At 42.9% G+C, this 27291-nt stretch overlaps 1 protein-coding gene across 4 annotated transcripts in view; it reads left to right on the top strand.

Annotated features, from left to right (window-relative positions):
- bsna (bassoon presynaptic cytomatrix protein a) overlaps window positions 1-27291 on the top strand; it is a 132340-nt gene that overhangs the window by 53343 nt on the left and 51706 nt on the right. For all 4 annotated transcript variants that reach the window (XM_029247358.1, XM_029247360.1, XM_029247357.1 and 1 more), the window contains one exon: window positions 928-2091. In XM_029247358.1, the coding sequence (XP_029103191.1) occupies window positions 928-2091 (1164 nt within the window). The remainder of the gene's footprint in view (window positions 1-927; window positions 2092-27291) is intronic.

Raw genomic sequence — 27291 nt, 5'->3', positions numbered from 1 at the left:
ATTTAGGGTAAATACCTTGCTCAAGGGTACTATAGCTGGAGGGGGGAATCAAGCATGTGACTTTTATATCCAAAGGCAGCAGCTCTAACCACTACACTACCAGCTGTCCTATAGAAATGAAGGTTATCTTTGCCTCTTCCTCTCCTAATATAGCACAGAGAGGCATTTGTGCCTCACAGAGCCTTAGCTGTGGGTTCAATCTGTTCAGCCTCTATGGAGTTTGTATGTTGTCCCTGTGTTCCCTCCCAAATACCAAATACATTTATTCATTTAGCTGAAACCCTTCTCTAAAGCGACTTACAATGTTAGTCTACCTACAATTGTTCACCCATTTATATAGCTGGGTAATGTTAGTGGAGCAATTTAGGATAAATAACTTGCACAAGGGTCCTGTAGCTAGAGGTGACTTTTAAACCTGTTATCATCAGGTCCAAAGGCAGCAGCACTAGCCCCCACATGACCAGTTGCCCCATACAAAGTTCATTATTTTGTCTCTTTGCTTTTCTCACAGCTACTAATGTTTTTAGATGAAGCCATTTCTAGGACTTGAAGCAGTATCAGTCAGCACCTTGTCTTAAACCACCATGCCTCATATACTGTTTCCTTCATTGAACTCTTGAAATAACTCTGGACTGTAATAATATTGGTTTAACCAGCTCCATCTCATGACAAGTCAAGAGTTGTGATTGTTAACAGTGTTTAGTACAGACAAGTGACAAACAATACAACTGGAGATATGGGTTCGCAGCTGCAACGTTGAGCAGGGATTAATGAAACAGAATGGAAAAACGGTAAATGAAATGAAAAAAGGTTTTTAAATAAAATTTCTAAACTGGGAATACAACGAAACTGTGAAAAAACACTTCATACTTCAGTTTTGTTATATTTTTGGATATTCTCTGAGTGTATTTTTTTTCTGTCTAACAGGTCCAGGAATGGCTCTGCTTGAACTGTCAGATGCAGAGAGCTTTGGGAATGGACATGACCACTCCACGCTCCAAGAGCCAGCAACAGATCCACTCTCCGTCCCATCAAGCCAAACCTGACCCCCTCCCCCAGGCTTCTCCAGCCCTACAACGGCAGACTGGCCCAACTCCAGCTTCCCAGCCCGCACCCCAAACCTCAAGACCTGACCTGCATTCTCAGCGGGGCCCGACTTTCCACGGTCCTGCTCAGACCAGGCAGGAACCGACGGCTAGGGGCCCTCAGCCTGGGATGCCTTCCATGCCGGGAATGGCCAAGGCGCCCTCGCAGCCTGACCTGCGCTCCACCCCGATGCATCAGTCACAGCCTGGGCGCCAGAGCCAGATTCGCAGTGCCGGAAGCTCTCCAGCCAGGCAACCTCCACCAGTCCAGGAGCCACCACAGGATGGACTAACGGGGAAGCTGTTCGGCTTTGGGGCATCCCTGCTGAACCAGGCCAGCACCCTCATGTCGGTGGACCCCACACAGGGTGCAACACCCCAGCCATCTCCGTCCAGGACAGCGACCCACAAGGTGGTGTTCAGCGATGCCAGCAAGCCGCAGGCCACCCCAGTTAAGCCAGGTCTGCACGCACCCCCTCAGCAGCAGAGCCCACAGAAACTGCCACAGCAACAGCCGACGGCCGTTCAGCAGAGCCCACAGAAACTGCCACAGCAACAGCCAACGCACCTACAGCAGAGCCCACAGAAATTGCCACAGCAACAGCCAACGCCCCTACAGCAGAGCCCACAGAAACTGCCACAGCAACAGCCAGCACCCGTACAGCAAAGCCCACAGAAACTGCCACAGAAACAGCAGCAGCAGCAGCAGCAGCAGCAGCAGCAGAGCCCACAGAAATACCAGAGTCCCCAAAAACAGCAACAACTTCAACAGCAGCCACCACACCAGAGCCCACAGAAACAGTTGCAACAGGCTCGTCGAGAACCCGCTCGTCAGGAGCCCGCTCCCAAAGCCAAGGAGATGGAGAAGCCCAAAGTTAACTGTCCACTGTGCAAGACAGAGCTGAACATCGGCTCCACCCAACCACCCAACTACAACGCTTGCACACAGTGCCACACTCAGGTGTGCAACATGTGTGGATTCAACCCCACGCCACACCTTGTGGAGGTAAGATGCATTTCAGGGTAAGATTTGCAGGAGGCTTCTGCAGCTGGCAATCCAGAAAGCAGAGTCATTGGTTTCCAGTTCTCTACCCCCTTCATTCACTCTGACCTTGATCTGTCGCCACTGGTTCTGTTCTCTTTAACTGCGTAATGTGGCCCTGCTCAGTTATCCGTGACAATTGAACTGGACAGGATCCCATGTTACGCCCTGCATCAGAATAAATTGCATTGTGCGAGTCATTATTTTTTCAATTGATGAGAACTGTTTCTGCTCTGCGAATAGCTCTTAGTGGACACACGGTCCGAAAGGTGTGGTGATGTGCGGTCGTGTCGGGCAGAAAACACAAAACATGAGGCTATTCTAATCTGTATTCAACTGTGTGAGGTGTAATATGTCTTTTCGCAAACAGCAGTGCAGAGTGTGCAGAATCGGAGCAGAAATAAATTGTGGTTAGAACTCCTGACTGTCCTTTTGAGCAGATAAAAGCCAGAGACCCTGGACACACACTGATGACTGCTGCGGAAATAAAATAGAAGGAATTAAAAGGTGACGGACAGTTCCATTAGAGATGAGGCCGGCTGGCGGCTGCCAGGACGTGTTTGCCATGCGTTCATGGGATCTCTCTTCTGGGCTTGTCCTTTTTGTACCATTTGTATGGGTGTTTATGTAATTGTTCATGAGACCTATGTATGTCTGCGATGAGTGTGCGCTAGGTTTCTCAGATAGACTGCTTGTGTTATCCACACTTCTTTCCAGGTTTGTGCTACAAAATGGGCGTGTGATAGGTAGGTATGGTATTTCAAGTATCTGTGCGTCTAAAGTTGGTGGTAGGGGTCTGTATGAGTGTAAGTGTGTGTGTGTCTGTGCGTTAGTGGTAACCCTCAAGTGTGTGCTGGCTCTTCTCAAGGTGAAAGATAAGAAAACCTTCCCATGCTGCCTTCACAGTGGGCCTCTGCACAAGATCCTCCCAAAGAACAGTAAAATTAACAACAGTAACAATAAATAAATTTATATATATATATGTATAAGAGGGGGGTGCGGTGGTGCAGTGGATTTGACCGGGTCCTGCTCTCCGGTGGGTCCGGGGTTCGAGTCCCGCTTGGGGTGCCTTGCGATGGACTGGCGTCCTGTCCTGGGTGTGTCCCCTCCCCCTCCAGCCTTACGCCCTGAGTTGCCGGGTTAGGCTCCGGCATCCTATGACCCCATATGGGACAAGCGGTTCAGTCAGTGTGTGTGTGTGTGTGTGTGTGTGTGTGTGTGTGTGTGTGTGTGTGTGTGTGTGTGTGTGTGTATGTATATATCATAGGTGAAGAAAGTGGGAGCTCAGCAGCCGTGTAAACACATTTCCCATTTAACTGAATAGAAACTGACATTGGCAAGACGTATACCTGTATATATCACTTCAGCAGAACGCGGCCTGCAAATTGCTGACGATTCCACTTGGTGTAAGTCATTCAGCAGCAAACAGTTCATAAATTACCATATCATGAGTCACAGATGTAGATGTGATATATTTATTTTCCATTTCCATTGTCCTTTGTTATTCGTGTATTGTCTGTCAAACTCCAGATGTTGAGGTGTTCGCCGAGCTTGGCATTCAGACTACAAACGTTTCATCACCAGTCGAGGTGACATCATCAGTACTCAGTGTGTCTGTCAAACTCATACAGAGTCTTTGGCCTGTTAACACAATACATGGTTACGGATGGCGCACTTTTACAATCGTGCCATTTTTGGACCATCTTCACTAATATTCATTTTAGGAACCATGCTCATAAATATGTTTTCAAAAAATTGCATGTCTTTGAGAAGACCTGCACAACCAATAATATGTGCCTCTGTGCCGGTGGCACAGCTCGTGTGTACATTTGCTAGCAGGTGTACGATCAGTAAATATTGATATTCATGAATTATTTGCAAACGCAAAGTTAAAAAATACATTACAATATACGTGTAGCTTTTAAATCAAGAAGATAAGGCTTTTAGGTTTTCTGTATTTTGGCAGGATAAATAAAAATACCGTGAAATTAATTGTGAAGTAAATACAAACATGTATAGTTGCTCTTTCGTGGTAAAGTGTATTGCTGAAGTGTATATAAATATGTCCCCCCACCATATAACATCATGGACAAAGGTAAGAAATTATTACACATGATTTTAAAATACACACACACACAGCTTGTCCCAAGCAGGGTCACGGCAAACTGGAACCCATCCCTGCAACACAGGGCGTACGGCTGGAGGGGGAGGTGACACATCCAGGACGGGACGCTAGTCCGATCACAAGTCACCCCAAGCAAGAATTGAAAACCCAGAGCCACCAGAAAGCCGAACCCAGACAAGCCCACTGCACCACCGTGTCTCCCTGTACTGTAATACGTTTTTTAAAAATAGAAACTGAAAACTATATAGTGGTATTTTCCCAGATATTTTAACTAAAGTGGTACCAGTCATAGGGCCTCATAGGAGGGGGTATTTGAACCAACTGTGCTGTTATCACCAGCACTTTGGTCCCTAACCCTAGCTTTAACTTGGCAGTGCTGCATTGCTGAGGGGTGCGGTGGTGCAGTGGGTTGGACCAGGTCCTGCTCTCCGGTGGGTCTGGGGTTTGAGTCCCGCTTGGGGTGCCTTGCGACAGACTGGCGTCCCATCCTGGGTGTGTCCCCTCCCCCTCTAACCTTACTCCCTGTGTTGCCAGGTTAGGCTCTGGCTCCCTGTGACCCCATATGGGACAAGCGGTTCAGAAAATGTGTGTGTGTGCTGCATTGCTCAGCTTTATATCGTTGTGCATTATGGAAGTGTAAGGGCAGCAGGTAGCATAGTGGTTCGAGTTACTGTCTTGCATATGATAATCTGGGACTAAATGGCCGATTCAGCTGTAGTAAACTTCATCAAAGTGTCATATTGAATTGCTCCAGTAAAAAGTAACCTACAGTATCTGTATAAAAGCGCAAATGCTTGATATATAAACCTAACATTGTAAGTTGCTTTGCAGAAAAGCATCAGCTAAAAAATAAATACTAATAATGAACGTGTTTACTGGAGTTTGATGCATGGTTGGTGGTAACAATGAAGTAAATCATTGATCCTTTGGAGTTTGGAACAGGTGACTCTTTGCCCATCGCTGTAGACGAGAAAATCATGGCATTCAAAACAGTCCCTAATTAAGGTTTTTGCACTCAAACTTTTGTGGAGTGGTGTAATTATGCAAATCAAGTCAAATCGAATGCTGACAGTAATAGCAGGCTTTCATGAACGCGGTAAGTTTTTACAGCGAACTGTTAGTCTTACCATAAAGACAGCCAATCAAGTGATGTTGCATTTCCGGTGAGGTTATTACCATATTTGTCATTCGTATGCAGTGGTTCTGCTACAGGTATGCTTACAAATGTGACAGACAAATTTTATTCAGCATCCACAGTAAACTAAACTTTTATTTAAAAAAAACAAAAATCTTAGGCATCCAGGTCTTGTTTTTGTAGTTTGCGCTGCACTCTGATGTTTAGAATTTCACACTGGTCGTCCGTATCATTTAGACGCCTGTTATTTTCTGGTAGCATGCTGGGTTTTCAACTTTTCTGTTCCGACTCATTAATGCTTTAACGGAGCGAGACGCCTTTTTGCGCTCTAGGTTTAATATGCTGTCTGAGAACACAGGCTTTTATTCGACAATTTGTTTCATTGAACAGCTGAAATTCGGCGCTACCCTGCATCACAGCAAATGAAACTGCACACAGTAACGTAAGCAGTAGACGTGTGAGCCACATGCTATAGCGCACCACATTCATCATGTATGCTGGAATACCAAAGTATATCAATAACAAAGTATTTTTTAGAGGTGCTGTGGGAAAGCAGGTAGCACTTGTGCCACTAAGCTCCTGAGATCAGTTGTGGGTTTAGATTTGGCTTAAGGTGTATGTGGAGTTTGCGTGTTCATGTCAGTTTCCTGCAAGTACTCCCGTGTCCTCTCAAAGTCTAAAGACTTGTGTTTTTGGTGGATTTGTGTCTCTGAACTGCCAGCAGTGTGTGTGTGTCCGTGAGTGAATGAATTGGTATTTTAGAGCTGTGTGAAGGACTGCCATTCAGTCCAGACTACACCCTGCCTCATGCCCCGTTCTTCTGGGATATCCTCTGGACCACCACAGCCAGGCACTGGGTAAGAGCTTCCGGAAACTTAATTCACAGCATGGACAACGAGTCACGCGGAACCGAGGTCGTGGGGAAGGCTGGCAGGATAGTTTAGTTGGAACCGAGGGGTCAGGCGAGTTCTCGTTATCGGGGACCGGCGATGAGGTGGTCGATCGGCGGTCAGAGTGGGGGTGCAGATCCGTAGATGAAGTCAGGGGGCGAGGCGAATGGTCAGAAGCTGGGGAACGAAGAACGGGAACTAGGAATGAAGGAGAACGGGACATAGGTGCAAAGGGCGACGGTTGTCTTGATGAGATTCTGCGAGTGCGAAGGGGCTGAGGAGGGTCTTTTAAAGCCGAGTGCTCTGATTGTCATCGGGCGCCCGATCGGTGTCAGGTGTTGTTGATTGTGGGGCGGGCGTGGGTTACGGTTAATAACACAGTGTAATTCCGACTGATTTTAAATGTCTTATTGTCTACTCAAAGAGTGTGCTACTGCCACATACAATATGCAGGCCATCTTGGCATGTTGCAGGGAAATACATAATGCTTTTTGGCCTCTTCAACACCGGCTCTGACAGTGATATGAGCTAAAAGGCTACAGAAATATTAGTCATGTGCCTCAAAGTGAAGTCTCCTAGTTGAATAGCAAAGGTGACATTTTAGAAAGCAACCTATCGACTACGCAAGTATTTTCTGTTGCCTGTGGGCTTGCATGGCTGTCACGGAGTATGACGGGTGAAAATCACATCCATCCCAGGTCAGGTCCTTTTGAGCCAGGGGGCCACTTTTCATTACTGAGGGATCATCAGTATCCAACATGCTAACTAACAACATTTATTTTTTCCCTAATACCATATTATTTTTCCTTCCTTCATATTTCAGGAGGGGCCGTATCAGTTTCATGTGCATATTAAATGTCCTGTTGAAAAAAACATTAATTTCCACAATGTCACATTAGCGAATGTGAACATATTGTAAACAACAATGCTGTGTGATAGATAGAATGCAGAAATGTGCTGGTTTGCTCATAACGACAGACCCAATTAAATTTTAAGTCTTTGCTTTTCTAACTTCTGTGCTTTGGGTGACGACCCTAATTTGACTGTGACGTGGGTGCTTTTGAAAAAGCGGAACAAGGAGTCATCTTTCCTCTTCCATGCCGAGGGGGTGACAGTGGTGCGGCTGCCATTGATGGAAATTTCTGAATAAAGGGATGGCTTTTTTCGGTAGGGAACTGTTGCCTCCTTCCAGGCTTTAACTGCAGATCTGTCAAAAATACAGAGAAGAAACTTTGCTGATTAGTGCTTGTTTTGAATATTTGAGTCTCAAGCTAAAAGCAACTGTCTGCTAACATCTCAGCTGTGAGTGTAATAATCCTGCTCATGATTAATGATCCTCTTTTCTGCCCCTTCGTGCTGGAAGTGTTGCTTAGGGTATATTGGTGTATACTTGTGTTTTAGTAGGTGAGGGTGATGCCAGCATTTTGGCTTTGATTTCATTTGGGACTCTTGCCTCTTAGCAGGGAGTCCAGATGTTTACGCATCAGACCTCCTCAATAACCTCCCTCCCGTTTGTCAACAAGGCTAGAGCAAATCCCCACACTGGATTTAAGCATTGGTGCTGTCCAAGATTACCCAGAAAAACATTTGGTTTGGTTGATAGCGGTGTGTTTGGCCACACAGTCAAAATCAGTGTGGTTTTCTGAAGGAGGGATGAGGCGATTGTGAGATTCCAACCTGCACTTGCCCTTCCTGCTGGGCATACTGACTACATCAGTGAATGACCCAGACTAGTTAGCAAAACATCAAAGTCACCATCTCTCAAGAGGTCCAATGAAAACATCACACTGGCAAGATTACATCAAAGAGACATTTTAGGAACCCAAAGGAATCATCAGACAGCACAGTGGTGCAGTAGGTAACGCTGGTGTCTTATTGCTCCTCGACTGTGGGTTTATGTCTGGGATCGAATCTGTTTCTGTGGAATTTGTATGCTTTCCTAGAGTCTGTGTTTGTGAGGCTTTCCAGACATGCAGTAGAAGGCAATGGTAAACCTTTCCAACCTTGAAAACCATGTAAAGTGGTTGCCAAGAATCAATTTTGATTCGATGGCACTTTTCCTTACCTAATGAAACATCGGAGCATTGCACATCAGAGAACTTTTTTCAGCATTTGTCACGGTCTTGAAGTAATATTAGAATGAGACGTAAATGGAATGTTCTGATGGCATTGTAATTAAAGATTTCAGCAATGCTAGGCTTCAGCATCATGGAAGTACTTTTCCTTTTAATATCACGATGAGATGAAGTGCAACATTACATTGAAATTTAAACGCAACACTAAAGCAATTTTCAAAATTTACAATCAGTGGTAGAGTCACATGAAATTGCAAACCCATTTTCAGACTGCCTTGAGCTTCTGAATATTGCTATGTGATTTCGTTTTAATTTACCCTGCCATGATGCCTTACCACAGTTTGGTCATAACGCTTCTATTGCAGGCCACTCTCCCTTGAAGGTCTCTTATCCAGTGCTTATAAATCCAAGCCCTATGTGGGAAATTGTTCTGCATGATGTATGCATTTAATTAAATTAATATGATACTTAAAAGGGCACGCACTGCACATTAAGTGACTAAAACATGTTAATGTGTCTTCACGACGCTGAGAAATGTACACCAGTCCAGGAGCTGGTATTAAGTAGAGCTGCAACACCTTGTGATTCTTTCAGCTCTGCCGATACTCCATTTTTAGTGACCCCCCTCAACCCATAGTAACTACATCCAAAAAGTAAAGAGGAAAACCTCCGGGCCTCTGACCTTTGTCCCACCTGGAGCGGCTTTGCCTGTTCATCTGCTGCATTATCATCCACTTCATCCCAACAGGGGAAGCCCTCATTTCCTGTAATTAATTGCATTAACCTTTCAGCCGCTAAGGTGATTCTCCATCAGTACTTCCCGGCAGGACTTATGTCGGTCCTCCTGTCGGCAGCTATGTCTCCTTTCCTTGCTGTTGCCCTCTCAAACCTGGGAACCTGGGTTTGAAGGGGAGCGATGGCCAATCGAACAAGGGTAAAACATGGTATTGTGCTTTGAGGGCCATTGGAGTAACAAAGACAGCTTTGTTGTCTGATGCCTGGGAAGATGCTGATGTTTCTCACTTTCTCAGACAGAAGGACATGCCTTCACTTCTGAAAGAGCACAATAAAATCTCATCAAATCAAAAATGTTTCCATTCTCCTTAGATTCTGTTCAGTTAATGGAAAAGGTGACCATTGCAGTCCATTGCTTGTCTGTTGTGTTCGGTGACAAGTAACGTGTCTCGGAAGACGGATTCCTGGGAGGAGGAGCTTAGTAAGATGAGGTCAGTGAATCAGCTGAGTTTCTGTGTGACTCATAAGTTATTTCCCACATTTTCTAGTATGGATTTATGCAAACTTCTTTTCTATCTATTCTATTTCATGTTTTGACATAGATTGAACATTGGATTTCTTCAGATTTTCTCCCTGATATTTCTGATACTTCTGTACAGAATCAAATCATTACAAAGACATCTAAGAGGTGAAACTCAGTAAGCTCTTCACGAGCTGAAGAGTGCACAGTGGTCTTTTGTGCAAGGTGGACCATAAGGTGTGACTGTCTTATTAGGTTCAGTGGTTAAGTTCTGGACTATTTATTTCAAGAACTGAAGCATTCAGCTGTGTGATCTGAAAAATACAGTGTTAAAACCCAGAATTTTTAAAACCTATTGCCCAGATGACTACTCCACATGCAGCAAGCAGTAGTTAAAAACCATAGCAGCAAATGCGAAATGGCGACACTGTTACTCTGTGAGCTGAAAAGGTGGAGGAGCTGTCATCAGTCCGAGAGGAAGCCCTAATAAACTTCTGGAATTGAGTAAATGTGTTGGGAAAGATAGGTTTTTATGTGAACACAGCACAAAATTGCTGAGATTAAAAAGGCGGTTATCAATAATTCACTGTGTTATAAATAGTGGGAGATAAAATATGTAAAGCAGAGGCAGGAGACTTTCCGCAGTGACAGCTGAGATCTTTGTGAGCACTTCTCAAAATGGAGTCAGACTTCACCGTCCGCTGGGGCTCTTCATTTCTCAGGGGCTACCGGACATAGGGAGACTTGTGCCTCTTCTTTCTGGATGGCTCTATGTACTTCTCAGTTGTCAGTCAGTTCGAAAGATGTCAGCATGAAGGCTGTGTCCAGCATGCGAAAGTTTCAGTCTGTAGGAGCCAAAGAAACTGTAATACAGCCATCCCCTGAGATTGGAGTTATGAGAATTCACATTTACATGGAGTTTCATTTAATGTCCCTAACTTCAACTTGTGAGGCGTTTCTCTGCAATTAAGAGAATGCAAAAAACCGAATTTGGATTTCATGTGCCTCATGGCAGCTGAGCAGCGAGACCTCTGTGTTTACATTTGACCATTTAGTAGAATGAATGTGACATACAATAATTGCTGCGTACTATTTATCTGATATCTATATCTGAAATGACTTACAGTGTTAGAGATACACCGCATTAAACTTCCTACAATAATTCACCCATACACACACAGACACACACTATGGGCAGTTAAGATAACTTGCCTGAAACATATCTTTGAATTTCTGATGGAAACCCCACAGTGAGAACAGGCAGACTTCATGCACACTGAGCAGGGATGGAATCCACATCATATCACACAGCCTTGGCACTGTGATGCAGCAAATCACCTTGTTTTGAGAGGAAAAATTCATTTGCATTGTTTTCGTGAATTTCCCTTGTCTTTATTGTTCTGCTTTGTCGTTTTTGCATTAAACATTGAATTAATACATGGAGTATAACACGTATGCATGCTTTGTAAGAATTTAAGTGTGGTAAGTACTAGCTACAAAAGAGCCGAACAAGCACAGGAAAAGTAATTAATGAACATTAGCTGCCATTTTATGTTGTGTTATTATAACTGATGTTAATTAATGAAGTAACCGTATCCATTTTAACAGGATTTGGCGATAACATAAATGGGTGCCATTTTTGGGGCTCAGGAATGCATAAAAACTTTTACTAAAACAAGTTATGAGAATTCACCTTAGAAACTGTTTTACAGGAGTCTGTTACCTTTGTATGGTGGCTTATGCTTTGCATTTTGGGGTATGTTGTGCCGAATATGCACACACAAATTATACACAGAGCACCTTCATAGAGTTTTCCCAGGGACACCTCAGCTGTGCCTTAAACGCAAAGCCTCTTCAGACACTTTGATACATTTATTCTGGGAATCCGATAAGATGCAAGCCTACTGGACTGGGGTACACATAACTGTCCAAGAGAGCTGTAACAAAAATTGTATTTTTCCCAACTATTCTCTTGTTAAATCACAAGCCAAACTTATTTCTTGATGACGTTATGGTACATAGACTAACAACTCTTACAAACTTGGCAAGGAAATGTATTTTAATCTAATGATGTACACGAGAAGGTATTCAGTTCATTTGTGAGTGAAGAGGCAGGAAGAAAACTTTCAAGAAAGCCATTGTAGTGTTTTCTATAGCGTGCTTGCTAGTGACACAATCCTTTGAAAAAATGCGCTTGAACAATCAGTCACTGTCTCTCCCCCCAGTTTCAGTAACCTTCTGTTGAAATAGAAAGAAAGATTATATAATCATCTTCCTTTCACCCCTTTTTGCCAGTTTGGTTATGCCCTCTGGTGAGAATGCCTAATGAGGTGTAGAGTCCTGTTTAATGCCTTAGGGAAGGCATGACAGGGAGTGTGGCCTATGGACTATTATAGTAATGAATATTCGGGTCACATAATACCCAGAAAATCTCAGCGCTCTCTTGTAACCGAGAAAAGAAAAGGTTCCCTCCTTTAAAACGCCATGCTGGACACATCCATGTCTGTAATGAATTGCCATTTTAACCCCTCTGTGTTCCCTGCCTATCCAGGTGAGCAAGAGAAATGCTAAAAGTGTCTTCTGAATGAACAAAACCGATTAGAGCCCTCTTTGGGCAAACTGTCCTTTTCTTTGTACATTACTGGTACCAAATTGACTAAACTGTGACCCCTCAGCCCCTGAAACGATGTCCGTGCAAGTTTTAAAGCAAAGCTTAATTTATTGAGTTCGAAGTCGAAAATCATACTGATATGAAAGACCCAAAGAGAATAAAAAGGAGAAGGAAACAAGCAAAGTGACAGCAAGGCTAAGGGTATCTGGCTGATTGAAGTTCATAGTGTAAAAGACAGGGGTTTCACCAGGCGAGACTGGCGCTGCTGCTAACAGGTAGCTCATAGAAAGGTGATTGGAGATGTTGGTTTAACAACTGAAGGGCAAAATGACCTAATGTCATTCATCATGAAATTGTCTCTCTTGCAAAAACTTTTATTTTGCCTTCCTGTTTAGCATTGATGGAGTAAACACTTCTGAGGGTGAAATTAACATTCCTACATTTTCTCTTTTTGTGCTGTTTGTTTGGGAGTGGCTAATGGAAAGTCTCAAATGTTTCTCAATCCCAGTCTTTCAGGTGTTTGATTAAACCTCTGTTAACAACAACACCTGACTCTGCTCCAGCACCTGATTGACCGCTCACCCAAAAGACCCTCCTCAGCTTCCATACCTTTGCGGAATCTCGTCAGAGACAGTCGCCCTTCCTTGTGACTTCTCGCTCGTACGCATCTCCAGTTCTCGGTTCACGTTCTCTGGTTGTTGACCCTTCGCTTTGTTTCTCGACCACATCCGTGGATTTTCGTTCTGACCCTGATCACCGATCGACTGACCACCCGCCTGTCCCTGACATCGAGAAATTGCCTGATCCTCTGAATCCAGACGAACGACCGTCCCGGTTCACTGTGACACTTTGTTATTACTGCAGAAGACAATCTGTATTTTTACTTTTAATTTGGAAAATGTGAACATTTAATATGGAACGTGACTTTCAGTAATGAAGGTAGAATCAGAAAAATGTCTCACTTTTTAATGACCTTCCAATACAGTGTACCTTCCAGTAATGCAAAAGAAATATAGATTTAGTACAATGTAATGTTACTGCTGAAGAATTATCAATACCCTAATATTTCAATTTAAATGTTGCAAGAAGAGTTGGGGGTGCGGTGGCGCAGTGGGTTGGACCGGGTCCTCCTCTCCAGTGGGTCTGGGTCGAGTCCTGCTTGGGGTGCCTTGTGATGGACTGGCGTCTCGTCCTGGGTGTGTCCTCTCCCTCTCCGGCCTTACGCCCTGTGTTGCCGGGTAGGCTCCGGTTCCCCGCGACCCTGTATGGGACTAGCGGTTCAGAAAATGTGTGTGTGTGTGTGTGTGTGTGTGTGTGTGTGTGTGTGTGTGTGTGTGTGGTACAAGAAGGGACTGCAGCTACATACTATTTTAAGGTTCAGTGGAAAAAAAATCAATAAGTATTGGAAAACAAATATATGTTCTTTGCAAGATGAGTTTAAAAAAGAAAAAGTCTTCCTGCAATAGTTTTCCTTTATTTATTTGCTGATGATTTTTGAAGGAAAAATATAGAGTACTTAGTTAAATGCATAAAATTTGATGATTGAATTCTGAAACTTTTAAACGTAGTAAAATACGAGTGCATCATGATTAAGAAATAATACAATGTATTATGGGCAGCACAGTTAGATTTAGTCACATTCTTAATTCAACATTATTAGACTAAGGTACTAACTTTGTTTTCAGACATCTAGGCTCTTTTGCTGAAGGGCTTCTGCAGCCTTCCTGTCCGGTAATCGTGAACTAATACAGTTATCTTATATTACAATCCTGCCAGTGTTCTTGCATGGCACAGTTTTGTAAAATTTATTTATATGAAGCTCTTTCTCCTAAGTGATTCACAATGTTAGGTTTTCAGATTAAGATACTTACTGTGATTTACCCATTTGTACAGCTGGGTAATTTTTTGGAGCAATTCAATGTCTCACAAGGCTATGGCTCTAACCACACTGTGTTATTTGCTACCCCAATTCCAACTTATTAGCCTCATATAATATATTCTGCAGCTCTGCAGCTATGCAGTGTTTTCCTTGCGCCTGTGTTCTGTCTCGGTTCTGTCTCGTTTGGTTTGAAAGCTAAACATAAAAATGCAGAGGGAATTATGTTGTGTCTCAGCTTTCATTGCTGGTCTTCCTTGTTCTATCAAGGACCATGTTACAAAATGCAGCAGTGTATGCAGTTTCATATTTATAGACACATCTGTCCTTCCAGCAACTTGAATTAAATCTGTAACAATGCTTTGACTTCTGCTGCTTTTCAGGGTTTCCATGATGGGTGTTTGTTCTACATCCTAAGGGGAACCAATTTCCTAGCCCTCACTGTAGCCTTCTGCATCTACAGGTTTTGCCATTTAAGATCTGCATAAAAGATAGGATGAAACACACATGCAGGCCTTCTCTGGAATGCCTAGGTTGTTCATGATGAGCGTAAGCCAAGTAAGGTGTCCAAAGGAATTTGGCATCTCTCTCAGCCCATGCTGGGGAGGAGTGGGCAAGATCGTCTTGTCCACAGTGGGAGTACAGCTGGGTGGGTCATCCTGTGGTATCCTGTGACCTCAGTGCAGAGAGGAAATGGTAGCTTGCTGTGGATAGGCCTACCTGTGTTATTTTCAGTGGTAAAATTGCCACGACCACCCTCACCACCCAGCCTCTCAGTTTCACCCCTTGATTTTACCCCAAGAAAAATATTTTGGGATGTAGAAACTCTGGGGCTGGGGCAGCTTAAGACAGCCTAGTTGGTTGACCGTGACAAGATGTTTGAAGGTGAAGATCTCAGAGGTCATGTTGTCAGGCTTGGATGAAGCACAAATGACCCGGACATCTCAGAAGCAGGTATTCAATGTCTAATTACTTTGGATGGCAGCAGTTCAAGCAAAATATCGACTATGGATATCTCTCGGCCCCCTGCAGCAAGTCTTTAGGTGCACGTTGATATGAGATGTCATCGTCTGTCATCACTGCCGCAGTGAGTGTGTTCGAGGCGGTGCCAAGAAGTTTGTATTCCGTAGTTACCGAGCTGTCAGTCATGGCCACCAGGTTCGCTGGGGCTCTGTCTCAGTTAGGAATAGTTCACCTAAAGCACTGACGGTCATTGCGGCAGCTGAACTACTGGAACATCAGAGAAAAAGTTGAGGTTTGACCACTGCTCATGTACAATTTCAGCCAGTAGATCGCAATATCATCATCAAACAATAAACAACACTTAGTATGATCCCCACCCACAAAGGAAAGGGTTTGGCTCACAACTCCGTCAACTTCCAACAATTGCATTGCATTAAACAGCCAAATGAATAGTGCCAATGCATGTTGAAAGCATTTTTGCAGTAGAGTATAACTGGTAGAGCATACTTATGAGGCATCCAGGGTTTTTCGTATTATTCTTAACCCCAGCCTGAAGCAGTGCAATATACATTGAAATGTAATTGATCCAGAAGGAGAAAAGTACAAATACACACACACACACACACACACACACATTTTCAGAACCGCTTGTCCCGTACGGGGTCACGGGGAACCGGAGCCTACCCGGCAACACAGGGCGTAAGGCCGGAGGGGGAAGGGGACACACCCAGGATGGGACGCCAGTCCGTCACAAGGTACCCCAAGCGGGACTCGAACCCCAGACCCACCGGAGAGCAGGACTGCGGTCCAACCCACTGCGCCACCGCACCCCCCTAAAGTACAAATATTCCTTTTTTTATCTCCATCAAATGGTGAGCTTGGTGGAACACCTGCAATTCATCATCAGTACAAGTTTGAAAGACTAACTTGCTAACAAAATAGTTAATTCTCTACAGGCCCCTTCAAAAGCAAAATCTTCATTATTCATGTCATTTGGATGTGTTTGCCATCCAAAATCTGTAGGAGTGGAATTTCCCTGACCATTATGGTACTGATGAACAAACCCTAACAGTATGGTGTTAGTTCAGGTGTCTCTGTGTACACAGGAGCAAGGAACGCCAATTCCGGGCCTGTGTTCATGAACGTATAATGAGATGTGTGGAATTACACTGATGTAATTGTTAATGCACAGAGCAAAAGTGACAAAATGAAAATCATTTGGTTTGAACTGGCATCCAGACAGCTGTTTAGCTGTGATTTGAAAGGCTTCATTGGCGCAGATTGAAGCGCCCACCAGAGACACTATTATCACATTGTGACAGGATAGCGTAGCCTTACGAGGGACAAATGGGCAGGAAATGGCAAAAGCAGTGTGTGGCGTGTCAGATGGCTAAAAGCTTTATCAGCCAAGCCGGGCATGTTGCCCTTCTCCTTCCATCGAATGTGTTTCTGAGGGAACCCATCGGCACCCGTGCCTAATTGCTGTCCTCAGGAAAACACCAGGCCCTGACAGCATAGCTGCTGTTGGGGATCAGCTGTGTTCTGTTGTTGTGGTTTTCTTTGCTGTGCCACGTCAGATGTCATGGGAAAATATACACATGTAAGAATGGTCTCCATCAAAGGCATTCTGCACTGAAACCAAAGCAGCTGCAGCAGAAGCACTCAGAAAGAGTTACAGTTAGAGACAAGGACAGTAACATGTACTGCTGTGAGTCAGAAGAACTCGTTTTCAAGCGTTGAAGACTCGAGACCTGTTTTCAATCGTGCCGAAGTTTCAGATGAGGCCTCAGCTTCTGATCTCGGGTCAGTGAAACTCTAGGCATCCTCGGTCTGCTCCTAAGCAGACACAGGGATTGTGTCCCATTTTGGTTTGTGCAGCGATAATTGAACTATCGTAACAAGGCAAAAGTCTGACTGCACTTCCTGGAATTTAACATTTTTTTACAAGAAGCTTGGTTAAAATTTTTATCAGGAAATGAACATGCCTTCCTAGCTTTTCTGCAGCAATTCCCAGAGATGTAGGACACTTGTGTGTTGCTCTGCTTTGCTTTCACTCTTTCATCCGGTTTGTCTCATACAGGTGTTGCCCAGACTTGCTCACACTTCACACTGGTACTGTACTTCAAAGGTTACTGTTGTCACTGTTATTTCTTTGTTTAGTGGATTTACCTTTTCTGCATTACAGTATGGAAATCACAACAGTCTTATTACACTGAACAGCTCCATAAGAAATACGCTGTTGAAAATCAGCGGCTAAGAGCAGGTACACCCAGGGTCTCAGTCTTGTAAATAGCTTTACTGCTGCCATTCTGGGGATAATATCACAGTGGGAGCTCACAGTCCGCTCTTGCTATCTCATGCATGGAGACCACTATCAGGACAGGTGAACTGACAGACAGGGTTTGCATCCATCTGTTAGTAATTTGCAATACTGAGAGGTGACCTGAATGCCAGCACCTGTTCAGTATAGGTAAATATTAGAGAATCTGTTCTTGAAATGAGTTTTGTTAACCAGGTAGAACTTGAAGTCCAGGTAGAAATTGTTCCCAGGAATGTAAAATTCAGATGATTGTTCATCCATTTTTTTTTCTAATTCCTCGTACAGTGCAATGTTGTGGTAACAGAGAGCCTGTTCTAGAAGCATAGGGAATGAGTCAGGGTACACCTTGGATGGAACCACAGTCTGTCGCAGAGAAATCACACACGTATAAACACAGTTGAAGTAAACATTTCAGAGAACTGTTATCATGTAATTTTTTAAATTTGGTCTTAAACACATGCTGGTATGCTTTTCATGGAGTTATGACAATGCAAAAGCTTCACGAACCACTAAGAATATGGCTGTACTCATGGTTGTCTTGGTCTGTACTTCATCCGTACCTCTTTACAAGCAGATGTTTGACACGGGTTCCCCCTTTAAGAGCGCAACCAGTGCTCCGACATACATAACGTAATTTAGCTGAGTAATTGAATCCGATGTGACTTTCTTGCGTTGAAGTTGTATGACCGAAGTTTAAACATAAATTACAATCTTCTATCTTCATTCCAACTGTCACCGTTCCTTATATAACTTTAGAGGTCTTCCCATAAAGATAGGTAATGATGAGGAACAGCCTCTGACTCCCGGCTCTGTGGAAAGCCGAGCAGCTTTTTTAATGCCTTCTGTTCATTAATAAACTCCAAACATTATTTCAGATGCTAACTGGATTTATTTACAGCTAAAATCTATTTTGTCGCTGCACATAATGGTAAGGAAAGAGAGAGAGTGGAAGGGAGCTCAGCTGCTTATACTTTCATTGCTATCGGCTGGTTTGTTTGCAGTGGGGTTTGCAGTCTGTCAATGGCATTATGCTGTTTGTTTAGCCTCGCCATGGCTCCACCCAACTCTCCGCAGGCACATCCATGGCATGTAGGACACACAGACAAGAAACCCTACACTGACATATGCGTGAACGTGCAAAGAAAGCCACATAGCTGCAGTGCATATCCACTGAGTCCCATTCACAGATACCCCTGTGGCCTCTACTGATTGGGAACTAATTGAGAAGTACATAGCAACAGGAAGAAAAGCCTGACCAGCATTGCAAGCTTGGAGCTGGGTGATGTCCATCGACATTCCTGAGCTTACAATGCTGGAGTGTGCCTTGAGAAGCAGACAGACGATTTTGGTGCTCATCACTCAGAGCATCTTGGAGCAAAAAAAGTCCATGAAGTGGGGTATCCTGGTTCAAAGCAAGCACTTTGATGCTCATTTTGGTTTTCCATATTATAGTACGTGAAAGACCATGCTGTCTTTTCATACAATTTTCAAAAACACTTCCTACTCATGTATTTATTGTGTCGACCTTTTTAGAGGCATACATGGATTTGTGTAAAAAATAATGCTAGGCAAGTCAGATTATTTCACCAAGTGGTCAGTCTTCTGCCGTTTGTTATTTGCACTGTAGGAGGCTGCATGCATATCTCTGTACTTGTGAACTTTCTGAGCACATCTCGCAAAGGCAGCACAGCCAAGAGTGCAACAGACAAAGTCGGTCGTATTTATAAACGTCTCCTGGGATTGAAAATAGCCCAGAAATTGAACATTGAGAGACTGTGATCGCATCTTGCCTGTTTCAGGGCTGCTCACGGGGGCCATTCAGAGAAAAGGGTTGTATGTTACAGCCCTCTCTGTCATGCAGCCATGTGTAGCATGTGGCCTGTATCAGTAGCTAAGATGAAATTGGTTCCTTACATGGCAGACTCAAGCATTCCTTTGCAATAAATACTGTGTATGAGGGGATGAGGTGGTATGGAGTGGCAGAGTCAGTTAAGGTGCTTTCCATGTGTGTGACATCAAATCAGGACTCAAATTTAGACTGCAACATTTGTTGGCTAGAATTTGAATGGTTGATTGGACACACACATTGTCCTCAGCCTCCTTATGGACCGCAGGCGATTTTGTGAAGCAGAGCACATATATTGAATTTGACTCTTTAGGGGTAGAAAATTGTGGATGACTTCAAAAAAAAAAAAAAGATTTACAGAATATGACTTTGGCAGTTCATGAAATTTAATGAAGCAATAGGACCTGTACCAGAAAGGCTGCTCAACCATTATGGGGTGTGCCTGTGATCACTTATCACAGAGCAGCAGGGTAAAAACCATGATAGCACCAAATGGGGGAGCAGAGTTCAGAGAAATGGGTATTGTTGAGTGGGGCGGTCGTGATACACTGCAGTAATTTGGTAGGTTGGTACTGGAACATTTACTGTAGCTGGGCATGGAAATACAGGGGCATATACAGTACATAGCTGATAGCAATACATAGACATAGGAACATAGACTATTCTCTTCTCAAATAATAAAGCATTTTGCTTTACTTTAGCTCTGCTCTTCCCATAGTTAAACATACTGTTCTTGATGCAATTAAATATGCAGACTATAATAAAGAGCACTGCATAATAATACTGTATTTACAGAAAAGACTGACAATTTGTTTTTTATTGGAACAATCTTTAATTCGCTTTATACAGCTCTGGATTATTTTACATCATAAACATCAAATCATTTGTTCATATGACTGTTTATTCCACCTACTGTAAGCATCTAAGTTTATGTGTTTTAATCATTTGTTTGCTGCATTGCAACTGACTTTGCTAGTATGACGTACCATTCCGGCTGGTTTTACGCGAGTGTGTCAAGACCATTAGGATTCAATGTCTCCGCAAATAGAAATTATTGAGGAAATGACATAAGTAGACATGCAAGGGCTGCTAGGGTTCTTGTCTCCGAAACAAAATTTCATTGAGATAAAAAAATGATTGTTTTGGAAAAGATTGCTCTACTTTTGCTTGCGTCTCTCGTTGTAAAAAGCAGTCATTCACAGATAGGTGATATTGTACGATTTCCATGTTAATAGATCATTTTGAAAGGTTTCGTTAAAAAAGGAGCTGGAAGATAGCAGTGTGTTTAGATAATGGTGTGTTTGTTTCAGCTAGATATATCTCTGATGTCAGAAAAACAGAAAAGGATGGCTAACTTTTTTGTGACTCAGCCCCTTGAAAAGGAACGTGCAAAAATAGATACTGAGTCCTGTCTTAATGGACAGTGTGATTATGCACTCCCCCGCTCTCGGAGGCATCAATAATAGAAAATGTGCAACTCTTTTCCCCTTTCAACCCGAAAACCAAAACCCAGTCAGCTGAGCTGTTTACTTATTTAACATCTGAACCCTACAGTGTCATTTTGGGAGCAATGAAATATTCAAAGAAGCATTGGGGTGTTGTCAAAGGATTTCTTACCTTTATTTTAACTGCTTTTGAACAGGTATGATTTTAGTTGATGCTGAAGATCTTTTGCTGAAGACAGATGTAGAATACTGTATATAACTGGTCTCGCAGAGATGTTAACTGGGTAAATGTCAGATGACCAAAGTGATTGAGAAATCAGTGTGAAGTTAATTACTGTGCATTATTTAATGCAGCATTTAATATTGTGGGAAATTGTACATGAGATTTCTTTTCAACTTGGATGAAAGGTGGACTGAGAAAATGAGCCTTTATACCGTCAATGTGTTTATTTTGTTGTTTTTATTCCTTTTATCAGATCGCAGAGGTTATAAACCACATATTTGAGGGCTAAGTACTGCAGGTATACTACATTTCAGGAATGGTCTCCTGGTGACCTGACACAAACATAAAATGAAAATTTAGGGCTGGTGCATGAAAACACACTTGAAACTTTGTTGTTTGTCCTGTGCTCTTATCCACATTGGCTTATTGTTGTTACAAATTGCATGGGTGAAACCTTCAGGAAGACAATCACAGCAGACAAGCAAAGGTTGTAAAGAAGAGGTAACGGATTGTACTTCCAGTTTTCCCTTGAGCTTTGTCATCCACCCATTACTCAAAAAGAACAGAATTGGTCTGACTTTTTGAAAACAGCTATATTACAGTTAAAATGGGGGAAAATTTAAAAAAAATAAAATAAATAGGAAAGAAAATCTTCAAAGCCGTTGCACATAGACATTTAATAAAAATGCATTTTAATTAAAAAAAAAACTGTGTGACATCTTAACCTCCCTGATCATATACATTCTCTAAATTAGCATTCCATTGCAGGAGTTGTCTGTCTTGAGGCTATAGTTTTTGTTCTAGGTTTTATTAGGCATTTTCTGAGGCAATGGAAGCTCAGCAGAGTAAGTCTCAGAGGACAAAAGAGCATTGATTTCCATGGTTGGAAGCGTTAACATTCATCCCAGCATTACAGACAGGCAAGAGAAAGGTAGTTCAGTCTATGAGACATTATGGTTATGGGCCATCAACAGTTTTCTATGATGTGTGTCATCGTATTGCGCATGAAAGTCTCCGAGATCCGACTGAAAATGGTGATTGGAAAAGACAGCGAGCTTCAGGTTTCTCAGTGCGAGAGAGAAACGTCCTGAGCAAAACGGAAATTCAGTGTCTTTATATCTGATAATTCATCTCTTTCACCCACAGAAGTGCTGATATCTGTGTCTGTATCTGGACCGGCATTGGTCCAGATATATAATGCTGTGGCTTATATCCTTTGCTAAAACTTTTTACTGCAAGTATTAACAGGCTGCATCACTTTTAAAAGGTTCAGCTGCACAATTTTCCACTGTGCCATCTCTAGAGTTTTATCAGTATTCTGTTATAAAAAATATTAAGAAATTCTAAACAGAAATAAATTAAGCTTCTTGCAATGAGACACATAAACAAAAAACCCTGATTCTGACTATTTTTTAGACATTTAAAAGAATTTTTCCCAACTTTTAACACTTTAACATTAAACTTACTGTTATGCTTGATAAATTAATCTGTTATAAATCCCACAAAACAATCCCACTCTTGTCCCATAAATGGAGGAACCCGGTTGATGGCTGCTGTTAACGAAAACTTATATTGGGGTCTGTTTTCTCAATAAATAATATTCTGTTTCTAAAATTCACATAAATGTTTGGAACATTTTTTTTTTTTTTAATATTTAGTGTGACTTTCGGATATAAAACTTTGGCTCACATGCTGCATCTGGAAGTACAATGACACTCTACCACCCAGTTACTTAGGGGTTGAAATTAACCCCTGTGTTATGTTTTAATGTATTTACTTGCTTGCTATATTTATGCTCCACCGGTCAATTTTACAGTTTATTACTGAAGCTTCCTGAAAGTATGCATCCTCTTTTCAGTCATCATTGTTTACATTTTTAAATAAATGTTGGTATTACCGGATAAAGTTCTCCTGCAGTATTTCCCATTTTTGGCCTTATCTGGTATTTGGCATTATCTGACATAAATGAATATGACAAAATTGCTGTTCTGCATCTGGAGTTACATCATTTGCATCAATATTGATTTAAAAAAAATACAATAATAACAGAAAAAACTAATTTTGTGTATGTATTTCGATGTTCTGTAATGGATATTTAACCGATCAGTTTTTCCAGTTATTGAAGAATCCTGTTTCTTAAATAACTAGCTGGCTCAATGTGGTGACATCATAAGTCATCTTGGGCAAGGGTAAATGCTAAATAAATAATAGTAATGGTCATAATAATAAACCAAAATGGCTGGAGAGCAGACTAGCAAATCTTACCATAAGTATGCTTCATTGCCACAGGAATACATATAAAAAATTAGAGATTGTCCAAAACTCATATTCATAGCTCATCAAAGTTTGTTAGCCATGTTTTCCTATCGTTCTTCTCTTAGTGTATGAGACAAATGCACCCAAGAGGCCTTCTTCTGGAAGAGATTTTGGTTTTGAACTCCTAGTCCATCAAGATCTTGTGCTTGTTGTTACACAAATGGTCGACAAAGCTATGGATGCTTTTTGCTGATTGTCAGACCACTCTTTAATTTTTTCCACTTTTCAGTTTCTCTTCCCGTAGACCCTGAAGTCAAGACATATTTGATGACCTGGAGCAAGCTGTAGATATCCCTCCGTTCTCACTGACCTGTCTCCAGTAAAGGGCATATTGCTTTATTAGGAAGGGAATCCAGGCTGAATAATGATGGCCCAGGGAGAAAGACCATCTTCCTTCAGGGGTGCCAGTCACCCTTGATATTTGTTAACATAATGAGCGATTATTTAGCTGTCACCTTTGTCCAAGGCATAGTTATTTACAGCCGTTTACTCATTTAAAGAGCTGCATAATTTTTACTGGACTAGTTCAAGGTAGGCACCTTAATCAAGGGTCTTACTGCTGGACATCTTTTTAGAAGCCAACAACTCCAACCACAGCACTACCTGTTGCTCTGGGTGTCTCATACTGGAGATTGACTTGTTCTTGAGACTGTGTGCTTTTATTTTTTCCAAAATAAATGCATCGGAGGAACTTAAGTTCAAGTTCAAGTTTAGTTTATTGTCATAGGTACAAGTACCACGTACAAGTATCATGAAATTCTTCCTGAATGCTTCTCCACAGGCTATGAACAAAAACAGGGACAATAGAAATACTGCACAAACAAGAAAATGATCTCTCATGATGCACATTGTCTTTCTGAGGCAGCGTGTGGTGTAGGTGTCCTGGACTGCTGGTAGCTGTGTGCCGATGATTTCCTGAGCCGTTTTGACCACCCTCTGTAGGGCTTTCTTGTCCTGTATGGAGCAGCTGCCACCCCAGGATGTAATACACCCTGTGAGGACGGACTCCACAGCATACCTGTAGAAAGTGGTGAGGACTGTAGTGGACATCCGGGCTTTCTTCAGACGCCTGAGGAAGTGTAGATGTTGATGGGCCTTTTTGATGGTTGATGCTGTGTGCTCAGTCCATGTGAGTTTGGCAGTGAGGGTGACTCCTAGGAATCTGAAGATGCTGACCCTCTCTACAACGTCAAGTCCTATGTATATGGATGCATGAACCGTATCGTGTCTCCTGAAGTCAATCACCAGCTCCTTAGTTTTACTGACATTGAGAGACAGGTTGTTGTCCTGGCACCACTCTCCCAGCAGCTTCACCTCCTCTCTGTAGGCCGTCTCATCGTTGTTGGTGATCAGACCCACAACGGCGGTATCGTCAGCAAACGTTAAGATGGTGTTGGAGCTGTGACTGGACTCAGGACGCTTCCCTGTGGAGTGCCAGTGTTGAGGGTCAGTGGGGAGGAGGTATCACTGCCAATCCGCACACGCTGGGGTCTATTGGTGAGGAGAACTCAGAACTCAGAAGGAAGAACACGAAAAACAAGTGACATCATGCTACATTTAATCAGCTCTGGGCAGATTGGCACTCCCATTTATTTTCTGCCTTGTGTGTGGATTCCTGCTAAGACAACATTTTAACCATGCAACATCCATCAGATAAGCTTAATGAATATTTCACTGTGCAAAGACCACATTGCTCAGAACCCGCTAACTGGCCTGTTATTCACTGTGAAGTACAAAGCTCCAACTCATCAGTACTATCACACATGCATGCATAATTATTATCTCATATTTATTATCTGCCTCCTATGTATTATTCTACTATAATGCATTTTATTGCAGTTATTTCTGTGCACCTGGAACTGAATGAATGTGTCCCGCATGAGCATACCTATTGTGTGATAAATTAATGTGGTAAAATGCTCTTGGTTGCGAAAGAGGCTTCCCAGAGAATCGTTGCTGTTGCTTTCCCGTGGTGGCGGATGCAGTGTGCTGCAAATGGAAGCTTTTGTTCTGTCATGGTGATAGAGGCTGCTGTGCTTAAGTGAGGTGGAGAAGGTGAGTAACGCTGCCATTGTGATTCTGGAGGAGGGGGAGTATGTTGCCAACAATGTGATGCAAAGGCTGATTTGCTCAATTTACAAATGATGACAACCATATATGAATTTACCCGAAAGTCTGCACTTTTGCTTAGAAAATTGGAACTGAACGGTGAGATAAACAGGGAGAACTATATATAATCTGTAGGTTTCTCACGTAGCTTGGAATGGGTGTTGCATCCCATGTGAAAGTTTCAGCTTAATGTCTATGGATGAATATTGTTGGCCCAAATTCTTTTCAAAACAGTTATTAGAACAGGAAGACGCAGCATATTTGTACCTTGTTGTGGAATATTAGTAATGAGTATAAAGCGTATGAAAGTGAATAGAAAGAAAATATGGAAATGAATAAACACACACACATTTTCAGAACCGCTTGTCCCATACGGGGTCACGGGGAACCGGAGCCTACCCGGGAACACAGGGGCGTAAGGCCAGAGGGGGAGGGAACACACCCAGGACGGGACGCCAGTCCGTCGCAAGGCACCCCAAGCGGGACTTGAACCCCAGACCCACCGGACAGCAGGACTGCGGTCCAACCCACTGCACCACCGCACCCCATGAATAAACACTGTGGCAATATTTAACCGCAATATTGTGAAGAGCATAGAGTAAGTAGGGGTAGATAAACAAAATCTTAAGCAGGCTCATGTGGTAGGTTGACCTGTTGCTATACTCACACACATAGCAGAAATAAATTATGTGGCAGATCTTTTGTAGTAAAGGGACACCTGAAATAGCGCCCCCTCTAGACTGTGGTCCAGTTTTTGGGCAGCTGCTTGTCTTGTGTGTTTTCCATTTCGGCTTGGAGGTCACCGGAGGTTATCCAGCCCCTTTCGTTGGGAGTCGTTTAGACGAAAGAGAGCGGGGTGGCAGCGGGTCGCTGTAAACAGTGCATGCAGGAGTGTCAAGGTTAATGGACGTTTATATACCCTGCTCATGATTAACAGCTGGGCATAGACAACGGTAGGGTTTAAAATTCCGCCCTGAAATGCAATATTTTCGAACTCCGGTGCGGGAACCTTCCTAGCTTACGAGAGGCTGAAGGAGCACTGAGTGCGGAGATGCTCTTCAGTTCCCTGCCAGATTGCGCTACCTCTTTCCATTAAACCGGGCTCTCAAACTGCACAATATTTTCCCCTTAAAGCTGTAAAACTAAAAACCGCCAATGGTGTTAAAACCCGTGGATTTGCGTTAGGCCGAAAAAGGCAGGAATCGGCATGCCAGTGAAATTTACATGCGACAGCGCATTTTGAGAGAATACTTAAAATGTCGAGGCTCGTTCCGACCGAGCATCCTCCACCCTGAAAGTTCCCACAGCCTCGGTTTATCACGCCTACTTCGACGTACCTGCGCCGTGCTCCATCGCAGCACACAGAACGATGGCTCCCGCAGCACAGTGAGAGACGCAGTTCCGCCAGGGTATTCTGGGAAAGCGACACTGCTCTGTGACATTGTGTGGTCAGAATGTGTGAATGTTCCTTGCAGAGCTCACACTCCATCTGACAGTCAAATGACATTTGTGTCAAGTTGCTTTCTGCACTCCACTGATACGGAGTTTTCCTGCTGACCCAGCACTACTTCTGTATTTTCCCTCGTCTTACATTATCTCTGATGAAATTTTCAATTTTTAATCGCCGCTACAGACACAATAACAAAAATATTGTTTTGACTGCAACTTACCAAATGTTAATAGGAAAAGCTCCAGGTTAATTGATAATTTTGTTTCATTAACTTTAACGCTGTAACACCTGTCATGCTTTACCTACATTTCATTCCTCCAGGAAAAAGAGGGCAGTAGAAGCGTTTAAGCAGCTGGCACACATTTTAATGCTCATTATAAAATCTTTGTGTGTAATTTTGTTGTTCGATTCTTTTGCTGCATACCGTTAATTTACATTTGTTTCATAACAGCTTATTATATAATTTAATGAGTGTTTGTGCTAAATCAGAGTTAAAAAAAAAACAGTTTTGAACTCAAAGTTGCA

The sequence above is a fragment of the Scleropages formosus genome, chromosome 2 (genome assembly GCF_900964775.1).
Source record: "Scleropages formosus chromosome 2, fSclFor1.1, whole genome shotgun sequence".
NCBI lineage: Eukaryota > Metazoa > Chordata > Actinopteri > Osteoglossiformes > Osteoglossidae > Scleropages > Scleropages formosus.
This window is presented reverse-complemented; position numbering and strand designations above follow the sequence as displayed.